Source organism: Cardiocondyla obscurior, linkage group LG16 (genome assembly GCF_019399895.1).
Source record: "Cardiocondyla obscurior isolate alpha-2009 linkage group LG16, Cobs3.1, whole genome shotgun sequence".
NCBI lineage: Eukaryota > Metazoa > Arthropoda > Insecta > Hymenoptera > Formicidae > Cardiocondyla > Cardiocondyla obscurior.
Window position 1 is genome coordinate 3242621 of NC_091879.1, and position 20959 is coordinate 3263579.

The window sequence follows — 20959 nt, forward strand, 5'->3', positions numbered from 1 at the left end:
ACTTCTCCTATATTCCTAATGATTCCTGATACTTTTTCGACGATTTCGACGACAGTTCGATGCCGCGAAAGCCCGGAATTGACAGATTTGTCAGTTGATATATTCTTTATTTCTCGGTCATTTAAATGAATAAATGATTAAATTATCGTTTTAATTTAAAGTGTAATTAAAAATAAGTTATTTATTCGATTGTTAATGTATTTTTCTAAATAAAGTTAAAATAAAATAAGTTAAAATACAGTAAATTAAAAAATTATTTTTTTTTTCGATAAAATATTTAATATTTCTAAATAATTTTTTCTTTACTTGATATACTTTACCTTTAACATATTCAGGTACTAATGAGAGACAACAGATGCCAAGTCAGATGTCCCATTTTTCTGTAATACATTTTTATATGCCTGTACGTAAAAAGTATTTGACTAAAATCTTTAAAAAAAATTGTATTAAATATCAAATTTTAGTTTGATTGCTTAATTTTTAATTAATTAAAAAATGTATTTTATTAACTATACAATTCTTATATTTAATTTTAAGATCACCAAAATAAAACACAAAACGAAATGAGAAATATGTTTTGTTTTACACGTTATTCGTATTGAGGTTAGAGACAAGGGGAAGGAAAAAGAAAAAAAGAAAATAATTTTAAAATATGTGCAAAATACTAATCAAGATATACAGACTTTATATCATAAGAATTGATTGAAATGTAATCTAAGTTAATCTAATTTAACATTAGTATTACACAAATTTACAACTTTTTATATGTTTAACCAATATCGCTGTTCCACATTCTCTACATTATACCACTTTATATAATTTTGCTAAAATTTAATATAATTTCAGTGATAAAAATTCTCTTTGGATATTGTTAAAAATGGTTCTTCTTATTTCAATTCTAAGAATAAAATTTTTTTCATACTAAAGGCGCGAACTCACTTTTACCACATAGCCATACCACTCGTAGCACATCAATTAAACATTTGTTTTTTTGTGTTCGTAAAAGAACAGAAAAAAGGAAAAGCAGAAAAAGAAAATATCTATCTAAATGTAAAAAATTGAAATTATTAAATCTAATATGAACTAATTTTTCAAGCATTGCTTTTTTCCTTTAACATTCATTGGTCACATACTTCTTACATTAATAATCCTTATCTTTAAAAATAAATTATAAATTGACAAACAATTAATAATACTGAAAAAAAATTAAGTTAAAATGTAAAATTGATTTACAGCTAAATTATGGAAGAAACCATATTAAGTATTTTATAAGAAAGAAAGGAACGTTTATAATTTGAAGTTTATTTCAATTTTCCATGCTATAGATGTGTGAAAATATGTATTTTCCTTTTTCTAATGTAATTTTTTTTGCTTTTTCTCAATTATTTTTGTCCGTCCTTACTTACCTTGTTTCAAATTTATTTATTAATACCTGAAAATTATTATTTCTTCTCTGCTTTCTTTTTTTCTTTTCCAAGTTTTTATTTCCTTTCTTTCTGTTATTTATAAATTCTCTTCTTTTTCTTCTTTTGTTTTTGACGTGATTTCAGAAGGCTGATTATCCAAAGGTTGGCTATCACTATTGCGGCTTGGTGTATCATAACTTGGCGTTGCACTGGGCGCGTAAACGTTTGCTAATTGCTCGTATTGACTCAAATCTCCACTATGCTGACTGATCTCTGACATATTACCTCTATTAACATTTTCTTTTGGAAATAATTCCTGCTCGTATCTTCTTCTTTCCAGGTCGCGAATTTCTTCTTGATCTCTTCTCGTCATTCTCTCTTGGCGGCTCTGTAGTGTAACATTATTGCTCGTAACATTTTCATTTGTAACATTATCATCAATTCGTTCCGTAATAATGGAAGAAGGGCCACCTGCCTTGGTGAAAAGATGTAGAGGTCGTTGAAATCCCTTGGAGGGATGTGGTGGTATAGAAACAACTTCGCACTTGCAAAAGCCAACAGTGGATAGAAGATACTGCGTGAAAGTATGTGGCCGGAACTCAATACTGTGGTAATTTTTATAAATTCGTTCCTAAAACACAAAAATTTAATAATGTAATAAAAATCAATTTATTATATACATATTATTTTTTCCTATATTCCTCATATATATTATTTTTCCCCAAATTAAAATATTTACCGTGAGATTCTTTTTCTTCGTATAGCTAGCCCAACCCTGAGGTTCTAGTACAAGAACTCCACCAGGGCGTAATTGTGCGTGCATACGCTTGAAAGCTTGTTTCAATCCCGCATCGCCGAAATTCAAATGAATCCACTTCGTGATAGATAAACATAAAATTGTGTCAAACTGCGTCTGTTCTACACATAGAAGTGAATCGTTCTCAAGCACGTAATTACCCTGAAATCAAGAATATTTTATCAGTCTTCAATCGCAACACTAAAAACGTATAATTATGTAAATGCATGTAGAATTAAACGTGTATTACCTGTACAAAAGTAACGTTATATGGAAATCCTTTATGTTGTTTATTTTTTGTAAACCCCGGGATATCTACAGGACCATAATTAATTGGCATGGACATGGGAAAAAAGCTAGAATCTGAAGAATCCCTCTTATCATTATCCTCGCTGCTCGCAGGACTTTGCACGCAATTAACATAATGTTTCACATTTTTACGAGCAATATTGATCAAAGTTCTATCAATGTCGATTCCTGTAACACTCTTGGCTCCAAAATCTCTAGCAACTGATAGAGTAATGTGACCAATATTGCACCCAATGTCTAGAATATCTTTTCGTAAAAACAGTTCTGTTCGCTGTGCAAACACTTTTAATCTAGGATCTATTTGATGATGAGGATTTCTATATCCATAATATCTATTGTAATTTCCATATTGATATCTAGCATCTTTAAGCCTAAAATTGGGCATTGCCTGTTGTTGCTTTTTTTTCTTATCTTGGCTGGGCCTATGTTGAGGTCTGGGTTTCCACGCTCCAGGTTGTGGAATTACTGGGCTCACTATTTTATCCTTTGTATCAATTTTTCTCAACCTTTTGTCTTTTATTTCTTCTAAACATTTTAATCGTAATCTAGTTTTATCTTTCTGTGGACTTTCCGTCTTATTTTCTTTCAGACAATTTTCACTTTGTGCAGTTGTTGAAACTTCTTCTAAATTAATTTTTTCACCAGATAGTCTTTCCACTGGAGATTCGTCTACAGGGTAGTTTCCTTCAGTTTCTTTTGATTTTTTTGTTTCATTGGGATCCATCTTTTCATAATACAAAGAAAAAAAAAAATATATATATATAAATATATAAACATATATATATGCACATAAATTATAAATGTATGAGTAAAATAATAAAGTTAATTACAAAAAATTTCAAATGTAAAATACAATTTTAAAATTTATAATTGTAAATCATCGTTTTAAAACGATATTTATAGGGTAATCAAAATAAATATTTTGCAACTTACCATCTTTCCTTCATCTTTTCCAGATCCAGAAAGAGCTCTCTTTCTCTTTTTATTTCTTCTCTTTGAATTTTTTTTTGTTGGTGAAATAAGCTGCTTTTCATATTCTTCATTATCATTGCAATTTGTTAAATTCAAAGGATCACAAATATTGGGAGGAATAATTACCTCAATAATTTCTTTTTTATGCTTTGGAGTAGGAAGTGGACTTGATTTTGGGGTCACTGCATTCATAGCGCGATTAATTTCTTCATCCTGCATACTATTTAGATTTAAAGGATCACAAATGTTGCCTCCAAGCAAAAATTTTGTGGGAGGAATAATGACACCTTCTTTCTTTCTTCGTTTATAGGGTGGAAAAGACTTTCCATTGCTGCAAAAACTGCTCTGAGGTCGCTTTCTGTTGCCAAATTTAAAATGGCGATTGTCATCATGCTTGTTGTGTTTTTTGTGTGAAAGACTAAAAACTTTTCTTGACTTTTCATTTTCCTTTTTGCTGGTTTGACCGACTTTTAAAGGACGATCTACTTGTACAAAAGACATTTTGCTTAATCTGAAAAATAAGTAAAAGACAAAATTAATGTGATATAAAAATGTACAGATAAAATATTAAAAAAAAAAAAAAATTGTAAACTCAATAATAATATAGAATATATATCCTAATTAATTCCTGTAATGTACACACAATCTTATACAATATTAATACTTTTTTAAATAGCAAGAGTCAAGTGCTTATAAAATATTAAATATAAATAAATATAAAAATAAATTTTAATACCTCAGGAAAAACAATTTTACTTTAATTTAAATAAATTCAGTGGCAAACTAATTTTAAAAAAATTAATAATAAAAATACAGTTAGACTTTAAACAATTAAGAAAAACAAGCCCTGTCGTTGATAATGACAAAAGAAAGGAACAATGTTTATGCTTTATCACACTTTTTACAATTGACAGTAATTACATGTTTTTGCACCACTTAATGTATAAGCACGAGATATCTTCTAAACATCGCTCATCTACGAAGATGTGACAAAGCCGAAGACATTGTAGGCATGATTTTTCTGTGAATCTTACGGTTTATAACTTTACAGTAAAAGCTGTGTACTGGGGTGTATATTATAACCAAGACGCGTGGCGGCGCGACTGGCGCGAGTGCAGTCGCCGCCGCTGCCGTCGTCGCCGTCGTCGCCACCGCCGCCACCGCCGCTGTCGTCGCGCTGCCGACAACACGTCGTAAATTCGCCATATTTGAAAGATTGCGGCTTTTCTTTTCTTAAACGTTTATGTCGCCGATTACGAATATGTATGCTCACCTCAACAAACACACACTCCCAACCGTCCCTATTTTCCAGTTACTCGCACAACTATCCTCACGATAATCCTCTCCCCGAGGTCTCACTCGCAACTGCGACGTCCATGCGACGCCCGGCCGTCTACGATGGCGAATAACTGCTTGCCGAATGCGAGCGACGGCCGAGAGCGAGAGCTCGCGCCGCACCGCGACGCCATTTTCCATTAGGTTCTGCCGCCGTCACCGCCGAGCCCGCCGACCGACAGGATCGTATTCACTAACATTACAACAGATCAGATTATTGCCATTTACTTATTTTCTTTCCGATTAATTTAAACTTTTAATTAATTACTATTTTTTCTTTCTTTCTTTTTTTTTTTTTTTTTTTAACTACGCTCAAACGAAATCTTATATCGCTTCGAGATAAAATACACTACGTTATTAATAAGGATTGACGGTGAAAATTAAATTTTTTACATTCAGTCAGATGGATCATATTACACAATTGCATATGTCGCGTTGCAATAAATAATTATATTCACCGTGTACATTTATATTTTATATTTAGTTTCTCGAAAGGTTATGCCGACGCACTGAAAGTATGAATTTTAATTGCAATTTCAGGTGAAAGAGAAGCGGCGATTCTATCATCTGAAGTGTACCATCAGTAAGAATATCAGATAAGCGTGTTATAACGATCGAGTTTGCAACCGCAGCAATGTTAACTCGAGTATAAGAAAACAGCCGTTGAGGTTCGTGTAAACCCCGTGCCCGAAGCCGACGGCCCGTTCTTCGTTGATCGGTAAGCGGTAGCGCTTTATTCGCCCGTTTAATTATCCCGACGCCGCACTTTTATCCCTCATTACACTTTTCTATAATTTTTCAGATTACTAAGCCCGGGATCCGAAATATCGGCTCGTGTCATAATTTCAATATTCTGCGAAAAAAATGGCAAAGAGCAGCGACAGCCGCAATCACACGAAAACGATACTGTTATTCAAAGATCAGGATCACGATCGACATGAAATCGCCGCTGAAATAAAAGAACCAAGCCTACAGGTAAATTAAACTATTACTCAATTTTCTCAAATTTTATCCACCTTCCATTTAATCATTAATTAATTTGTAACGCGTGTAATAATTACTTACCGAGAAGATTTAATAATAATAATTTTAATTGTATTACGTATCAGATTTAATTGATCTATTTTTATTTCCAGATGAGAGTATGGTCCGACTCTTTCTTTCCGTCTGGTACATTTGAATTGGGTATCACAGATACCCCAATATCACAGAAAGCTTCACTTATACCTCCAAACGCTCCTATTAAACCAAGGAAACATGTTTGTAAAAAAGATTTAAAGCCTAAAAAGCTTTATTTTACGGACAAAGAACTGGAGAACGAAAGGGATGACGCAAACTGTTCTCAAAAGAGTGCGTTACTTCTGACAAAAAAATCCAAGCAGAAATCAAAATCTCACAAACGTGAAACCGACTCAAGTGAAAAATTAAACCGCGACAGTCTCAGTGCCATGTTAGAAAGCATACGGCTTGAATTAGACAATAAAGAAAATCGGCGACAAGGCCACGAAAAAAGAACGAGAATTAATAATTCGGTCGCAAAGGAACGTGCAAAGAAAAATAATTGTTCTCAATCATCCGAATTAAGCTGCAATTTGAGAGGTGAATTTGTACACTTTCGTATATAAGCACTGCCGATTACACATATTATGATCATCAGACTAGTAATAATAACAGTAATAGTAATAATGATGATGGCGACGATATTAATAACAACAATGATAGCGATGATTAAATCAGCGCATTTATGAATTATTGAGTTAATTGAATATTAAAACTTATTCAGTATAATATCACAATGATAATTAAGTCAGTATATTCCTGATTAATTAAGCGCTACGCGTAAATGTGATTACTAAAGCAGTACCTAAATAATAAAGCGTTGATTAAATGTTCTTTAATTATTAAATATCAATGATTAACTAACTGTAATGTGACGATTATTAAAATGTATAATAATTGTAAAACGGTACAATACATTTTCGTTTGATAAACTGTGATATAAGAATTATTACATATTTTTATACGAATAAGAAATATTTAAATTGCTTACGTATAAAATAAAGCTTTACTTTATAATTTTAAATATTACAAATAATTAAAAAAAATAAAAATAAAAATAAAACAAAGTGACAAGATCTAAAACGAAGAATTTGTGTTCACTTATCTTTTTTTTTCTTTTTTTTTTAGATTTGAATATCACTTATAGCCCATTGTCGCTATGTAACAATACATTAAGCAACGAGGAGAAATTATTATGGTTACAACCACGAAGGGATGTTGGTATGTGGATTCAATGTTGTAGAAAATCTTGTAAAAAGTGGCGATATTGTGATGATTTTCACGATCCTGTGGATGTACCAAAGATTTGGTATTGCAAAATGAATTCAAGTACGTGACCATTACTGAGTTTATGTAATCGATGCATATTAAGCTATACTATTACTTGCGTAATACTATTTAAAATATTAATGCATACAATTAATTTATGATAAGCATATAAAAATAATATTGAATGTAATAATACATGAATAACAATAGAAGTAATGAAACTCGTTTATAGATAAAGCTTTAGCTTCCTGTTTTATCCCGGAAGTGGTGATTTCGCAAGAAATAGACGATGATTGCATAGAAAATAAATATAATGCTGGAAGTCTTGTATGGGGTCGCGTAGATGGTTATCCATGGTGGCCCGCAATGGTAGACGATTGCCCTGAAACATTACGGTATTACGAATTAAAAGAAAGATCAAATATTCCTGTAAGTACTAAACAATGTATACACATATAAATCTACAGTTTAAAATGTTCTATGTATGTTTTGTATCTTATATGTACGTTACATTTATAGTTATTTCATGCACTTAATACGCTTTATTTTAGTTTTAATTTTTGTACGTACATGTATATTCTTTCTTTAAGAAATTGTGAAAAATAACCAAATTAGATTTTTAATAAAGAATTTATATTTTTGCAGGCAAAATACCATGTAATATTCTTTAAAGATGAGCTGCAACATGTTTGGCTAAATAATAAAAACATCAAAGCTTTTGCAAAAACTAAACAAAACACTCTAGTGAAAAAGGTACCTTATTACAAATGTATATTTATTTAAAATATATAAAATTATTATTTTTTATCAATATATAATACATAATATTCTTTTGTTACTTTATAATATTTTGTTATTTTTCTTTTCTTTTTTAATTTTATTTATTTTCATATTTGATTCAAACAAAAGAAATACGACGATAACAACATGAAATTGCTGAAAGAAATTTGCGCCTTAGTACAAAATGCAATTTCATTAACAATATTGGAGAGATTACAAAGATATAGTTACATTTCACGATTGAAAAATTTGGAAAATTTTGTGACTTGTGATCAATCAAACGAGAAACAAATCGATGAAATTTCCTCCACGCCAAATACATCATCAAACTATATTACATTAAAAGAGTTTCACTCTAAAAATAAAGGTAAAAAACCCTATTGTTTAAGAAATTAAAAATGTTTAAAAATTATTATAAATTTATGTTAAAAATATATTTGTGACAGTTCTAATTTATATTTATCTTGATCTAACATTAATTATAAAAAGGCTCAGCCTATTTATTTCTATAAAGTATAAATAAATATCTAAAAAATTCTATTTTATCGACTGATATCAAGACCGGGAAATTAATTCGATTATGTAGTTTCGTACGAAGAAATGTGTAGGATAGAGGGCGAAACTTGAACATAAATTACTCAATGTTATCACAATTAATTATTGTATAATTTTCAATTAATAAAAAAATCCATACTTTATACTAAAATTGCCAGTTAGGTCAAAATAATCTAATGTCAAACTTCTTGCTTTTAAACTACATAATTATGTTATAAATATTTGTATTAAACTTTTCTTAAAAAATTAAAAAATACAAATAATTTATGTTAATATTATTTTCCGTCTACCTTTTATATTTTAAAATTTTATATATATAGAATATCTAGCTTTTCTATTTTTTTTTTATTGATGACATCGATACGTATAATATGCATATACAGGGTGCTTGCTAGCTTGCCAAACAACGGTGAGACGCGGTATCCGCTGACGTCACGATGACCCGGCGCGACCCCGATGAACCCCGGCAGCGATATTAACATAGCGATTTACAATTGCTTATATACGCGCACACAATCGGTTAGTTTCCGCTCATTGACTCTCTTTTTGCATATCCATTTCATGCGTTTTAATAAATTTGCCACTCGAAGGTCATCTTTGAAATGGTCTATGAAACGCAAATAAATAAAAATCAACTATCGAATTGTTACATATAAAACGTTACGTTGTAAGAACGTTCTGTTTCACGCGACTTAATAACAAGAATAATAAAACTATCTGATACTGAGGAGATAATTTTTTTTTCTTATTTAATTCTATGTAAAAAAAAAATCGAGCAGCAAATTAAAAGTTTTTCCCTACGAAATGTAATTTTCCATGGAAATGGAAATTGTGTGTTCAACAATCTAAGGCCTACTAACGATCTAAGGGCCACGCCCGTTTATAAAGGGAATGACCAAACGATGTAGAAGAGGTCCTCTCTTTTTGCCATCGATCCTCTATCTATGGCACTCCCATGTTTGTCAACGACCTACGCCCCCATCATCACACAGTTTCTAAATTATATAGCTATAATCAGTCGGTTCAAAGAACAAAACTGTTATAATTCCGTAGACTTCAACTAACGTTGTATGAAAAAGAAAATACAATTATAATACGTGATGTTATAATAACTAAAATGTGTAAAATTAAAAAACTACACTTGTAAAAAAAGAACTTTTCTCGAAAGAGTTCCAGGATAGTAGTTTATAATTTGTTTTTTTTGTTAATCCATTAATAGTTTTATAATAAAAAATAGATTTAAAATTAAATGTTGCTCAAGAATACCGAAAATTGATTGTTACGCTATTGGCAGTCGCGTTGATCTCGAGCAAACGCGTTTACAAAGTGTAATAAAAAAAAGGAAGCTAATTATAGTTAGGTCTATCTTGGAGAACCGTCGGAACGAAAGAGAGCACGACAAAATGAAAATGAAAAGTACTTGTAGCAGAAGAGGGGACCGAGGCGTGGGTTTGAGCAGAGGAAGGGTGTAATCTTTTCGAGTGTCGCGTCCTATCGAGACTGGTACGAGGCAGCTTTGAGAAAGCACGCACTTTCTTTCCACATTACATCATCTGATATATCTTTTATATAACAAGTGTCGTACTCAATTTTTTTTTTTTTTTTTTTTTTTTTTAATCAAGGAGTCTAAAAAATTTTTATTTTTTTAATAACATATCAGATTTTCATTTTTTCTTCTTCTTTTTTTTGTTATCATTATTGCAAATTAATTTCAACGTATAAGCGTTTTCTTTTTATCTAAATCAATAACGTTTTATCAAAATAACAAAACATGTTTGGATCGTGATTAATTAAAGAATTTACGTTATTACAAATTAATGTAGAGAAATAATAAGGTAGACTTTTTGAAGCACGATTGTTGAAAATAACGAGACTTTTCGGCAGTAAAATCTCACAATCTTATACTCGCCTAGCAACACGATTTCAAGTCCAAGTCACGGCAGCATGTGATAAGGAGAACGCGTGTACCCGGGCGTGCGTATCTCGGGTTATCGGCTTTTTTCGACAGCAGCGGTAGCGAGTGAGCGCAGAAAGTGTGAGTGTGAGTGTGAGCGTATGTGTGCGTGTGTATGCGTGTGATTAACTATGCGAAAGAGATCGCGGCTGGACCACAGGTCATCGGGGAAAAGATAGAACCGAGACCCCATCAGATCAAATTGATCGTCGTTTCTTCTATTCGAAATAATATACGCTAAATCGAGATTATTATAAACCGACTGACAAATGAACAAGCTTCCACAACGATGGAGAAACTTACAATCGCACATATAAATTTAATAAAAATACTATATCGAAACAATATCTACTTATTAAAAATTGTTTCTATTACATATACGTAACAAATAAGTATGTAATTGTTTCAATGATGTCTGTTGTACTAATCTTTCGCAAGTATAGGAATAATCTAAATGATTCTAATTTAAACAGTATTTTAACAGTTACTAAGAGAATTAAAAAATAAAATTAGTTTCGTAAATACTGTACCGCTTGGAGAAGAATCAGGAGAAGTATAGCGGTCAATGCCATCGTCTGGATACTATTAGTTGCGTCGCCTCTGGTATATTTTCGTCGTGGCCTACTAATACACTTTACCAAGTTAAATCTCGTCTTGAATTATTCCAATGTGGACCCTGTAAACACAGAATGTTAAAAAAAATGCTATTATGTTTGAGCTTAACGTTTTTACGTCTTGGCAGTTTAGCGATCATCATTTTTCAAATGGTCTTGTACATATTGTGCGACGATAGGTGGAAGTAGAATTACAGAATCACGCGCGCTTCCATATATTCATGAACACAGCCGCTCGCATAGGAAAAGTGCATTTGCATGTGAACAGTGCAGGTCTCTTCGGGTCGGCAAATATCTGACTTTGTTCAACGTATAATTAATTTTGAATTTAAAGTATGTTTTTCCACTATATACAGACATACGCGTTTATATAAATATATATAGATATATATATATACACTTAAAGAAGAGACTGCCTCGTCTCTATTATTCATCAACGTTACGAAAAAATAATTAAGAAAACGTATTCTTATATAAGCTTGATATGACAATTTTTTAACGAAAGAAATAATTGATTCTAAGGAGGAATTAAAATAACTACTATTTTGTCGTCTATTTAAAAATAAAGAATATAATATGAAATTTAAGCCCGCGATGGTCTTTACACCCATCATCTTTGCGTTGCACATGAAATTTATTTTGCTGTATGTTATCAACGAAGCCTCTGGCCCTATTTCGTAAGACGAACAAGTGACGAATGCGTCGTTTTGATAAAATTTTTTGAATTTAGATCACAGGGCAACATTACAGGGTCGTTAGGGTCAGGATAAGTCGATTAGATTATTGACGTTAAACGCGGTTATAAGTGCATCGGTTATGTAAAATATGATACGACGAAAACGAGATGAATTCTAGGACATCGTAATGACATGTTAAGATTACTAAAATTTAGCTCTCATTAAAATTTATGATACTATTTGTCCAAATCAAGCATGTTTTTTTTTTATCCCGTTGCTGTTAATTTTTACCTCTCTTTTCTATTTTCTTGCTTTCTGCTCTGTTAAAAAGTTATTTCATTTCGTTTCACATCTCATTAAATTACATATGTATGTGCGTATGACGCGCACATTTTATTCTTTATCTTATCCCATTTTATTCTACTTTTATCCTATTCCTCTTAAATTTTATGTCTAACTTATTACGTGTTATTTCAATTTAATTTTTTTGTTTGATTTACCTTTATAATACGCTTTATCCATCGTCAACTTTACTCTTGAATCCGAGTACAATATGAAATGATTAAAGTCCTACGATAAGAGTTCTACGACATTGGGCGGTCCTGCGTATGCGCATGTGGTTAATTATTGGAACACACGCACGAGTATCCTGCAAGAAAGCATGTTTAACCTGCTGATCAAGGGGCGTGGTGGACTTTGAACGTCACACGCATGTACAATGTATATACGTATACGTATATCTACAACTAATGAGGACACGCAAATGTAATAATCATATTAATAATTTTAAACATTTATATATATATATATATATATATATATATATATATATATAAAATTTTTTTTTTTTTTTACATATATTTACACACATACCTTCTCAAAACGACATCTTATTGTGTGCGTATTTACAGCCTTCATAAACAGGGTCGTTACTGTCATAGTACTGATCAGACTCCACTGTAGTTAAGATATGGAATTCCATCATATTCAAGTAACAAATTTGTGGAAAGTTAACATTTATGTCTCTGTTAATAAATAGATATAATAATGAGTTAATGAATAGATACGACATAACGTAAGTTTATAATGTTGTTATAAAATACAGAGTATATGTATTACTTGAGCTGAAATCAGAGATGCAAACCGGTTCTGAAGCATAGCCGTGGACCAACCCAAATTTGGATGAACCGAAGGTAAGTTCTAAACAGAATTTAATATACAATTAATTTTATTTAGGCAGCAGTTTACATTTTATAAATAATAATGATTTTATTTCTAGCAATCAAAAATAATTCATAAAGAAATTGTTGCCCAACATTTTTATAAACGTCCTAGCTTTTCCAACATATTGGACAAATGTATTTCTTACAAACGTATAAAATATCATTAATATTATAATTTTTAATTGCTGTTACGATAATAATTAAATATAACTTTAAATTTAAGAAAAAAAATATAAATTAATATTTTAAAATCTCCTAAATTTATTAAGAAATAAAGGTCCCGATTATCTGAACGAGAAGTAAAGAAAAAAAATTACTTTAAATAATTAAATTAAAGTTGTAAGACGATAGACTTTTGTTACTCATCAAGCGTTCGAACTTTAATCCAAGAGGTTAAAAAAAGAAACGCGTTACCTCTAGGTCCGAGTATATTAGCGAAATTGTTAAGTAAAGGACATCGGTGGGTTCGATTCTGTTAACGCGTGTACACGATGGCACGTAAATGCAGTCATTGCCCCGACGGCTGGCCGGCCAGGCTGCTGGCCAGGCCGGCTGGCCGACCGGCCGAATACCGAACCGCCGCCACCTGCGCCATTCACGGCCAGCCAATCCTCGCGTCGCCGAAACCGCGTGAGACATCGGCTCTCCCCCTTATCATGCCAACCAGCCATGTCCAGTCGAACCGCGACCGCGACGTCCGCGACTCGACTTCTGAACCCGAGACGTGCTTCCGCGCGCGCCAACGCTTTCCCTCATCCCCTGCGTGCAATGCCACGGCACGCCAACCGATCGAGGTAAGTTACGACAGTCACAGCACGCTACTTTAGTGGGGAAGCAACCAGTATACGGGAAGGGGAAGGTGGACGGCGTCGACGGTACGTTGCCAGCCGGTCGACGCACAATGCGGCCGCTCAGTTCGCTTCGATCGGCTGAAGCGTGTGGATATTCTCAGTGTGTGAATGGTTTTTCTTTTTTTTTTTTCTTTCTACTTACCTCGCCTCGCCGCTCCTCGCCTTGCCACGCCGCGACTCGACCGACTCGACTCGACTCGACTCGCCTCGTCTGGCCTTGCTGGGGCCTTCGTCGCGCCTCGTCGCGTCTCACCTCGCCTCGCCGCGCCCCGCCCGGTATCGTCGTCGTCGTCGTCGTCGTCGTCGTCGCCGTCGCCGCCGCGTCGTACCGCGCCTCGTCTCCACACCACACCACATCACTCCACTCGGCTCATCTCATCTCTTGTCTCCGTTCATTCAGTTCTAATCCTTTCTATTTGTCTCGTTCCGTCTTATTCAGTCTCATTTTTACTAGCTTTATTTCATCTCATATCATCTCATCTCATCTCGTTCTGTCTCATCTCGTCTCGGTCCTGCCTGCTTTCCTTCCTTCCTCGGCCACCGCTTACCTTTGCTTTCTTCATTTTTTTTTTCCCCCTGGGCCTTTATTCACCCATTCATTCAACGACGTTAAAATCGTAGATAAAATATGTAAACGAAGGAAACATATATTAGAGAATGCATATCGCTCGTAGATAACAGGTTTTCTTGATTACCGCGGGATAGGCCGACTCTGCCGTCTTTCGTTAAAACGTACTCTGAAACTCGCCGGTCAAATTCTCAGATTGATTCTAGATCTTTAACTTGTCCCGTGGGTTGCTTCTATCTCTTCTTTGCTCCTCGCCATCTTTCTACGTCCTTCTCTGGAATACTGTTGTGCTACACGCTTCCGGCTGACTGTGCGCTTTTTAGGCCTGCGCGCGCGACTCGCGCAATGGTCGTCGCGATCCCCTCTTTTTTTATTTTCATTATATTTTTTTTATCCCAACGTGACTGTCGATCAACTGTAAATCTTCCCGACGAACGCGAAGAGGGTGGAGTCCACCGAGGACGTTTTCCGCGAGATCACGAAACGTCTGTAATACGGCAACGATGACGACGGTATTAATGATAATGTTAATGATAATCGATAACGACGATCACGCTGGGGATGATAATGATATATAACGATGGTAGTAACGAGGACAATTAACGGTGACTACGAACGATGACGGCGGCAACGAGACAGACCCTATCGAGACGCGTGTCCGGATGTATTAGTCTCCGGGTATCAAAGAACAGGCGCCATGTCGTTTTCCTCGAACAACTGACTGACCGATCGATCTTCTTCAGTGGCGTAATGTGCGCACAATTACTACAGCTAATTGGCTAATACTCTGCTTTTCTTTTTGTTCTCGTAAGGTAAGTGAAGGTCGCAAACGGAGCTGAAATCAAAATTAATTAAAACGATAATTTTAAATTGTAGTCGAGGTTTTTTTCTCCTTTTTTTTTTTTTTTCCGAGTACTGTTTTTTTTCTTTCTTTTTTTTATTTGTACATATATATTTTTTTTTAATAAAAACTTGGGTATTTGTTAATAAATTAATTTTACATTTTTATCATATTTTTTTTTTTTTGTAAGTCTTGATATAAAACTGAAATTCATTATCAATTACGTAATCACGAGATAACGCGGTTACCATGTGCTTCTAGCATAGTACGTAAACAAATCGTGAAGATTGGCATTAAATTAAATCAAATGGAGTACGAAGGAAATAGTAATTAATTGGAGGATTAAGTGTTTAACTTGGTTTATGTTACTTTATAATTATGTGGTTTTTCCTTTTTTTTCTTTTTAATTTTATCAAGTATAAACGCGGAATTAAAGATAACTCATTTTTCTTTTTCAGCATTTTTTTAAACTCAATTATTCGAACTAAGTAAAATTAAATAAATTACTGGACATGATTATTTGAACAGAATATTACATTATTTTTTAAATGTTTCTGTTTTAAGTACAATAATTATAAATAATATGCTTTAATTATTCAAAGAAATGGAATATTTTACGTTTCTATCTCGGTCTCTAGATTATACGTGCATATTTAAATAGAACAATTTTCACGACGTACACGCGTGACGAATATATAAATACATATATATTTATTTTGACGATTTGACTGAGTAAGAGACGAATCAAACGTGTTAAAAAGTTATCAAATAAGAAAATTGAATTTAAATTTGATATTTAAGTTTTATATGATATTTAACAGCTATGGACTTTTTTCATTTATGTTCTTTTTTTTTTTACATATAATTAAAGTAACACTATACAGAGGAAGCTTTTGCTTCGACAAAACGGCGCACCCAGTACCGAATGGTGTGGGGTTTAATTAAATTAACCATCAGCAGTTGTAGCAGTTCCCTCACGTCATTCCCTCGTCACATTACATTTTCTTAATGCATTGTTATTCGTGAGATTTCTATCTGGCTTTAACTTTGAATGTACTATTTTTATCTCAATCTTGGCACTTATTGTTAGCACAGATATTTTCAGTCAGACTCTTATTTCAAATTTATAACAGACGTTGTTCTTATTTTACATTTCTTCTACATTCATTTTGGACTAAGGGAGTCCGGGCTAAAATATCTGGGCTAAGGATAAGTATCAAATATCCAGTTCACGCCGGGGAGGTAAATTCTACGTTCGAATGTCACGGTCGGGTTTGATAATATCACGGTGATCCTCATTTATATTACGCTATAATAAGAAAAAAATTAATTATAATGTAAAAAAAAAAAATAAAAAAAAATATGTATATTGCATTGAGATCAATATTAATCGAAACATGTTATTTGGATCAAATATGTGTACATATTAGAGTAATAGAGTAATGATGATTAGAAAGATTAAGGCATATATGTACAGAGTGCCTGTAATACGTCCCGTTAGAGTCTGGATAGCAAACGACAGCACGTTTTTATCCTCTGCTAAAATGAAGAGTGTAGTGTTAGATTCGCACTCGCATTTACTCATATTGCTCGAAATGCGCCGGAAGAGAGAGAGAGAGAGAGAGAGAGAGAGAGAGAGAGAGAGAGAGAGAGAGAGAGAGAGAGAATGTGTCGCGTCCAAAGCCACGTATAACGCTTGCGCAGGCGTGGATAGTCTGGCGCCAGCAGGTGCGGTTAAATATAGCTTATGCAACGGTATCCTCTCTCCGTTTGCGTGCTCTCTTGCTTCTCTCCACCTTTTTCTCACTGTTCTTTTTTTTCTTTTTCCCTTTTCCTCTCCTTTTTCTTCTACATTTTCTCTCCCCCCCCCTCTCTTTCTCTCTTCTTTCCCTCGTTCTTTCTTATTTCTCTTCTTTAATCTCCTGTTTCTTTTTCTTTCTTTTTTTTTTTTTTTATTAAAATAATATATTGTTAATATATACACGATATAAAAAATATTTTCAGAGCCCAACTTGTAAATTAAACATTATCCCATTGCTTATTTGTCGGAATAATTGTAATCTTTCTTATTTTTATATATAGATTTATATAAATTTATTTGCTGCTAGCGTGTACACGTGGCATAATTGTAATTTGTGATAAATATGTATATAACCGTATATCTGATTTTAACATTTTTACGCAATTTATTATGCACTTTTTTTTTCTCACAAATACATATCAATAAAATATAAATTATTATCAGTTTTGTATTGCATTACTTTAAATTAATAGATAACTAAATTGTACCTAATTATTATTATTAAAATTGTAAGTCGAACAAATATCCAAACGAATAGCAATGAGATTTTTTAGTAATTTACTTTTTAATTTATTTAATCTTTAGCGACATTAATATCATTACCAATGGTATCATTGGTATCAGAAACATACGATCATGAATCCGCAAAGTCACTTGCGTACTTAAATACGTGTCATTAATATTATATGTATGATACATGTGGTATGTTGATCGAGAGGTTTCATTTGCATCTGCAACAAACATGGTCCTCGCAACCGCATATCTCGCATCTTATAATAACCCGACATTTCCATTCATTCAGCATCCATCTTATTTCTCGGATTTCTACGGAATCGAAGGCCTCACAACGCCACGGTTTCAAGCAGATTCAAACAGTGCAGTGTTTAATACTTGCAATATTGTTAAAAGAAATAATTTAATAGTTACTTCTTTTTTTTTTTTTTTTTCTACAGTTATTTCAAGTTTATCTCTGCTACATCTTTCATAAAATATCCAGACAGTTAAATGTTCTGTTTAATTATCTCGTTGAAATATTTAGAAATGATTTTTCCTTCGTAAAATGCGACATTGTTTCGTTTCTATATTACATGTACAAACATATTTAGAATAAAAAAAAAAAATAAATTATTTAGGTTTACGTGAAATAGGAGTTTTTGAGTATGTTGTATTCAGTAATCTTCTCTTGGTAAATCGAGACCTGGGCTGAAATTATCAATATATTGATACAGAAGATTTTGATTTGAACAAGTGTTTTTCGATAACTCGTTGAATATCTCATTGAATGTTAAAGTCATTAAGAGAACCGTCAAGGTATTAATGATGTCGCATACACCTACGTTTACTTTGTTATAGTTGGATACTTTCTGGCTGTAAGTAAAAACTTATCAACCAGCAAATAAAAGTTTCAGTCCTTTTATGCGAAGAGTTGCAACTCGTGTAAGAGAAAATAAAGATGTAATCGCATGTGTGTAAAAAAATATATATATAATGCTCATCGTTCTCTAGAACACTCGCGTATATTTTTATAACAGATAGAACCATCCTATTTTTAATTGTAATAATGCAAGATATGTTTTAAAAAAATAATTTGTCTTCTTTCAGTCGAACTCTACTTACAAAGCTAAAGAAATTTTTTTTTTTCAAGATTACTTTAGAGATTTTAAATCTCGATTATCGGCTGTTCGTTATTGCTGTAATACTTTAGATAATAATTGATACGCGTGTAAATCTAGACCGTGTATTTTATTAAAACTCAGTCTTTAATCTAATTCAACCGTTCTTATTGAATTTAATTTTATCTACGTTGCTTTCCCAATTTTACTACTGGTTGATAAAAATAAAAGATAAATATCTCGTTAGAAATACTATTTAATTGCAATTCTATTTCAATTCTATTATGCGATCAGAATTAAATTACAGTTATTCCTTTTAAATTTATTTAATATTATTTAATTTAATAATATTATTCGTCGAAGCCACATCATAATTGGTGTGATGACCAGTTTGACTCACTTTCACAAATATTGCTATGACGACACCTGCATTTATATGCAGGGATCGTTCTTCGTTTCTTCAGATTTTTATTTTATTATTTAAAGGTAACTGTACGAATAACTAAAAAGCAGGCATGGTTTTTTTTAACCTTTTGGTTGAGAAAGAAAGTGTCGAATACATTTGTGTGCGTGCCGATTTCACAAGCGTTAATGAATGTAAAACGTTATTTTAAAAAAGCACGAGAACGTGACCTTCCCTTGTTAATTACATTTAAAAAAAAGAGAATTTTCAGATAGCACTGGGAGGGAATATTTGCTACCAGCGGATGGAGTATCTGTTCACATCTTACCGGGCAGCATTAGATTGAAGTTGAGAGTTCTAATACTGTCAGGTAAAGATGTCGTCAGGATTCCGAAAACAACGATTCTGAAAAGGAAAGAATTTATCGATGAACGAGAGTAATAATTATGTTATCGAGACGCAACGTTTTAAATTCTTTAAATACGCCTTTTTTTCTTTTTCAACGTTTTGTAAAAATTCAAATTATTATAGAAAACGAAGGAGAATCAATTTATATGTAAGTAAATGCAATGTACAAATCAATAATGTGATTAATGTAGAAAAAAAATTTACAAAACTTATTTTGATGAATTGATAGAAGAGATTTATCGCCAGCAATACGTTAAACGATTAAAGGCATACTTACGATGTGGTTGAAGATACTTATTGTCATGTAATTTCGTAAATTCTTCACGATAAGGTGCATAAATAACTCCCGCTTCCGTAGGTGACGATAATAAACAATCGTATTTCATAAAATCTTATCAGAGATCACGATTAGGATGAGAATACGCTTTTCTTCTTTTTGTAGAGCCACAAGAATATCAAACTTATGTTATACTGAAACAAACGTTAATTGTAATTATGTGCTGTAACAAATTGTATGTTTTGTGTACTTATTTTATTAATAAATGATTAATAATAAATTTAAATTCTAAGAAAATTAAATTATTCTTCCGTTCCTTTTTACCTTTTCTTGAAGAAAATAATATGAAATTTAATAGAATAAAGTAATTTTCGAACTGCGATTGAATGTGATTCTTCAGAGTTTTACTTGGCCAAAGCCTGCACGCTTCTCGAAGAAGGGAGAGAAGAGAGAGCTACAAAAAGACCTAAGTCTTCGCGCGAGTAGTCTAATCTAAAAATAGAGGAAACGTTTTCTGAAAGTTTCTCGGCGAGAACTGATTGAAAATTCATATATTGGATACGTCGAAAAACGAATGGAAAAAATATTGGATAATAAAATAAATGTCTCATGCCTGTAGTATTATTTGCGATAAAATTATTTTCTTTCTCTCTCTACTTCTTCTATTCATTTAAAATTAAAAGAATATTACTAGCAAAGTCGGTGAAGAATATAATTTAATTTTATAATTTTATATATAAATAAATTACATGTGCACGAATTATAATGAGAATTATATGTATAATAAGTACACAAAAGCATTTTACTCAATTCTGTCTTATTTATACTTTATTTTATATTTAATTTGCTGTATTTTATTTCTATTTTATTTTGCCGTAATATACATTATTTACCTTAATTTAATCATTTATTCATTTAAATCACTGAGAAATTAAGATACACCAACTGACAAATCCGTCAATACCGGGCCACCGAGGTTAGGTTTGCGCGGTGACGAATCGTCCGAAATCATATGAAAAGTATCAAGAATCATTAGGAATACAGGAGGAGTAAGTTGGTGGCACAGCGAGACCCCCGTTCTCGCTTCTGTTGGGCTCATATTGACCAACCAAAAAATAGTAATTTAAAATAAGAATTATTTGATTGGTTAATATAAGCCAATCAAATAATTCTTATTTTAAATCTCTATTTTTTGGTTGGTCAATATGGGCCCAACAGAAGCGGGAACCGGGGTCTCGCCGTGCCACC

At 32.5% G+C, this 20959-nt stretch overlaps 2 protein-coding genes and 2 long non-coding RNA genes across 6 annotated transcripts; 1 reads left to right on the forward strand and 3 right to left on the reverse strand.

Moving 5' to 3' along the window:
* Nucleotides 1–662: 662 nt before the first annotated feature.
* On the reverse strand, nucleotides 663–5009 carry LOC139109158 (7SK snRNA methylphosphate capping enzyme). 3 transcript variants are annotated; one of them, XM_070668013.1, is made up of 6 exons: nucleotides 4757–5009; nucleotides 3445–3994; nucleotides 2453–3235; nucleotides 2146–2364; nucleotides 1882–2037; nucleotides 663–1794 (listed from the first exon to the last, which is right to left on the reverse strand). In XM_070668013.1, exons 1-6 carry the CDS (start codon nucleotides 4957–4959, stop codon nucleotides 1504–1506), a joined length of 2202 nt encoding a protein of 733 aa, XP_070524114.1. In that variant the 5' UTR covers nucleotides 4960–5009; the 3' UTR covers nucleotides 663–1503. The 3 variants fall into 3 exon arrangements, with proteins under 3 accessions (XP_070524114.1, XP_070524113.1, XP_070524115.1); XM_070668012.1 differs by having other exon boundaries at nucleotides 663–2037; XM_070668014.1 differs by lacking the exon at nucleotides 4757–5009 and adding an exon at nucleotides 4405–4587 and having other exon boundaries at nucleotides 663–2037.
* Nucleotides 5010–5103: 94 nt separating this feature from the next.
* LOC139109159 (zinc finger CW-type PWWP domain protein 1) lies at nucleotides 5104–8559 on the forward strand. Its single transcript, XM_070668015.1, has 7 exons — nucleotides 5104–5536; nucleotides 5621–5793; nucleotides 5955–6417; nucleotides 7006–7206; nucleotides 7379–7575; nucleotides 7792–7899; nucleotides 8056–8559. Exons 2-7 carry the CDS (start codon nucleotides 5683–5685, stop codon nucleotides 8320–8322), a joined length of 1347 nt encoding a protein of 448 aa, XP_070524116.1. The 5' UTR covers nucleotides 5104–5536; nucleotides 5621–5682; the 3' UTR covers nucleotides 8323–8559.
* A 1511-nt stretch (nucleotides 8560–10070) lies between these two features.
* On the reverse strand, nucleotides 10071–15173 carry LOC139109160 (uncharacterized). The gene is made up of 5 exons (XR_011546795.1): nucleotides 13943–15173; nucleotides 12846–12926; nucleotides 12600–12751; nucleotides 12227–12375; nucleotides 10071–11111 (listed from the first exon to the last, which is right to left on the reverse strand). It is a non-coding gene; the product is annotated as an uncharacterized lncRNA (long non-coding RNA).
* A 2764-nt stretch (nucleotides 15174–17937) lies between these two features.
* LOC139109162 (uncharacterized) lies at nucleotides 17938–20754 on the reverse strand. Its single transcript, XR_011546796.1, has 3 exons — nucleotides 20605–20754; nucleotides 19712–19905; nucleotides 17938–19431 (listed from the first exon to the last, which is right to left on the reverse strand). It is a non-coding gene; the product is annotated as an uncharacterized lncRNA (long non-coding RNA).
* Between the last annotated feature and the right edge of the window lie 205 nt (nucleotides 20755–20959).

What these genes read in the sequence shown, in the direction of transcription:
- LOC139109158 (XM_070668012.1), bottom strand. Translation starts at nt 4,959, where the DNA reads ATGGAAAATGGCGTCGCGGTGCGGCGCGAGCTCTCGCTCTCGGCCGTC. An exon ending in ATAACGTTACTTTTGTACAG is followed by an intron (nt 2,365 to 2,452) that starts GTAATACACGTT and finishes TCTTGATTTCAG; the next exon opens with GGTAATTACGTGCTTGAGAA. An exon ending in CGAAGAAAAAGAATCTCACG is followed by an intron (nt 2,038 to 2,145) that starts GTAAATATTTTA and finishes TTTGTGTTTTAG; the next exon opens with GAACGAATTTATAAAAATTA.
- LOC139109159 (XM_070668015.1), top strand. Translation starts at nt 5,683, where the DNA reads ATGGCAAAGAGCAGCGACAGCCGCAATCACACGAAAACGATACTGTTA. An exon ending in TAAAAGAACCAAGCCTACAG is followed by an intron (nt 5,794 to 5,954) that starts GTAAATTAAACT and finishes TTTTATTTCCAG; the next exon opens with ATGAGAGTATGGTCCGACTC. An exon ending in GTATTGCAAAATGAATTCAA is followed by an intron (nt 7,207 to 7,378) that starts GTACGTGACCAT and finishes ACTCGTTTATAG; the next exon opens with ATAAAGCTTTAGCTTCCTGT.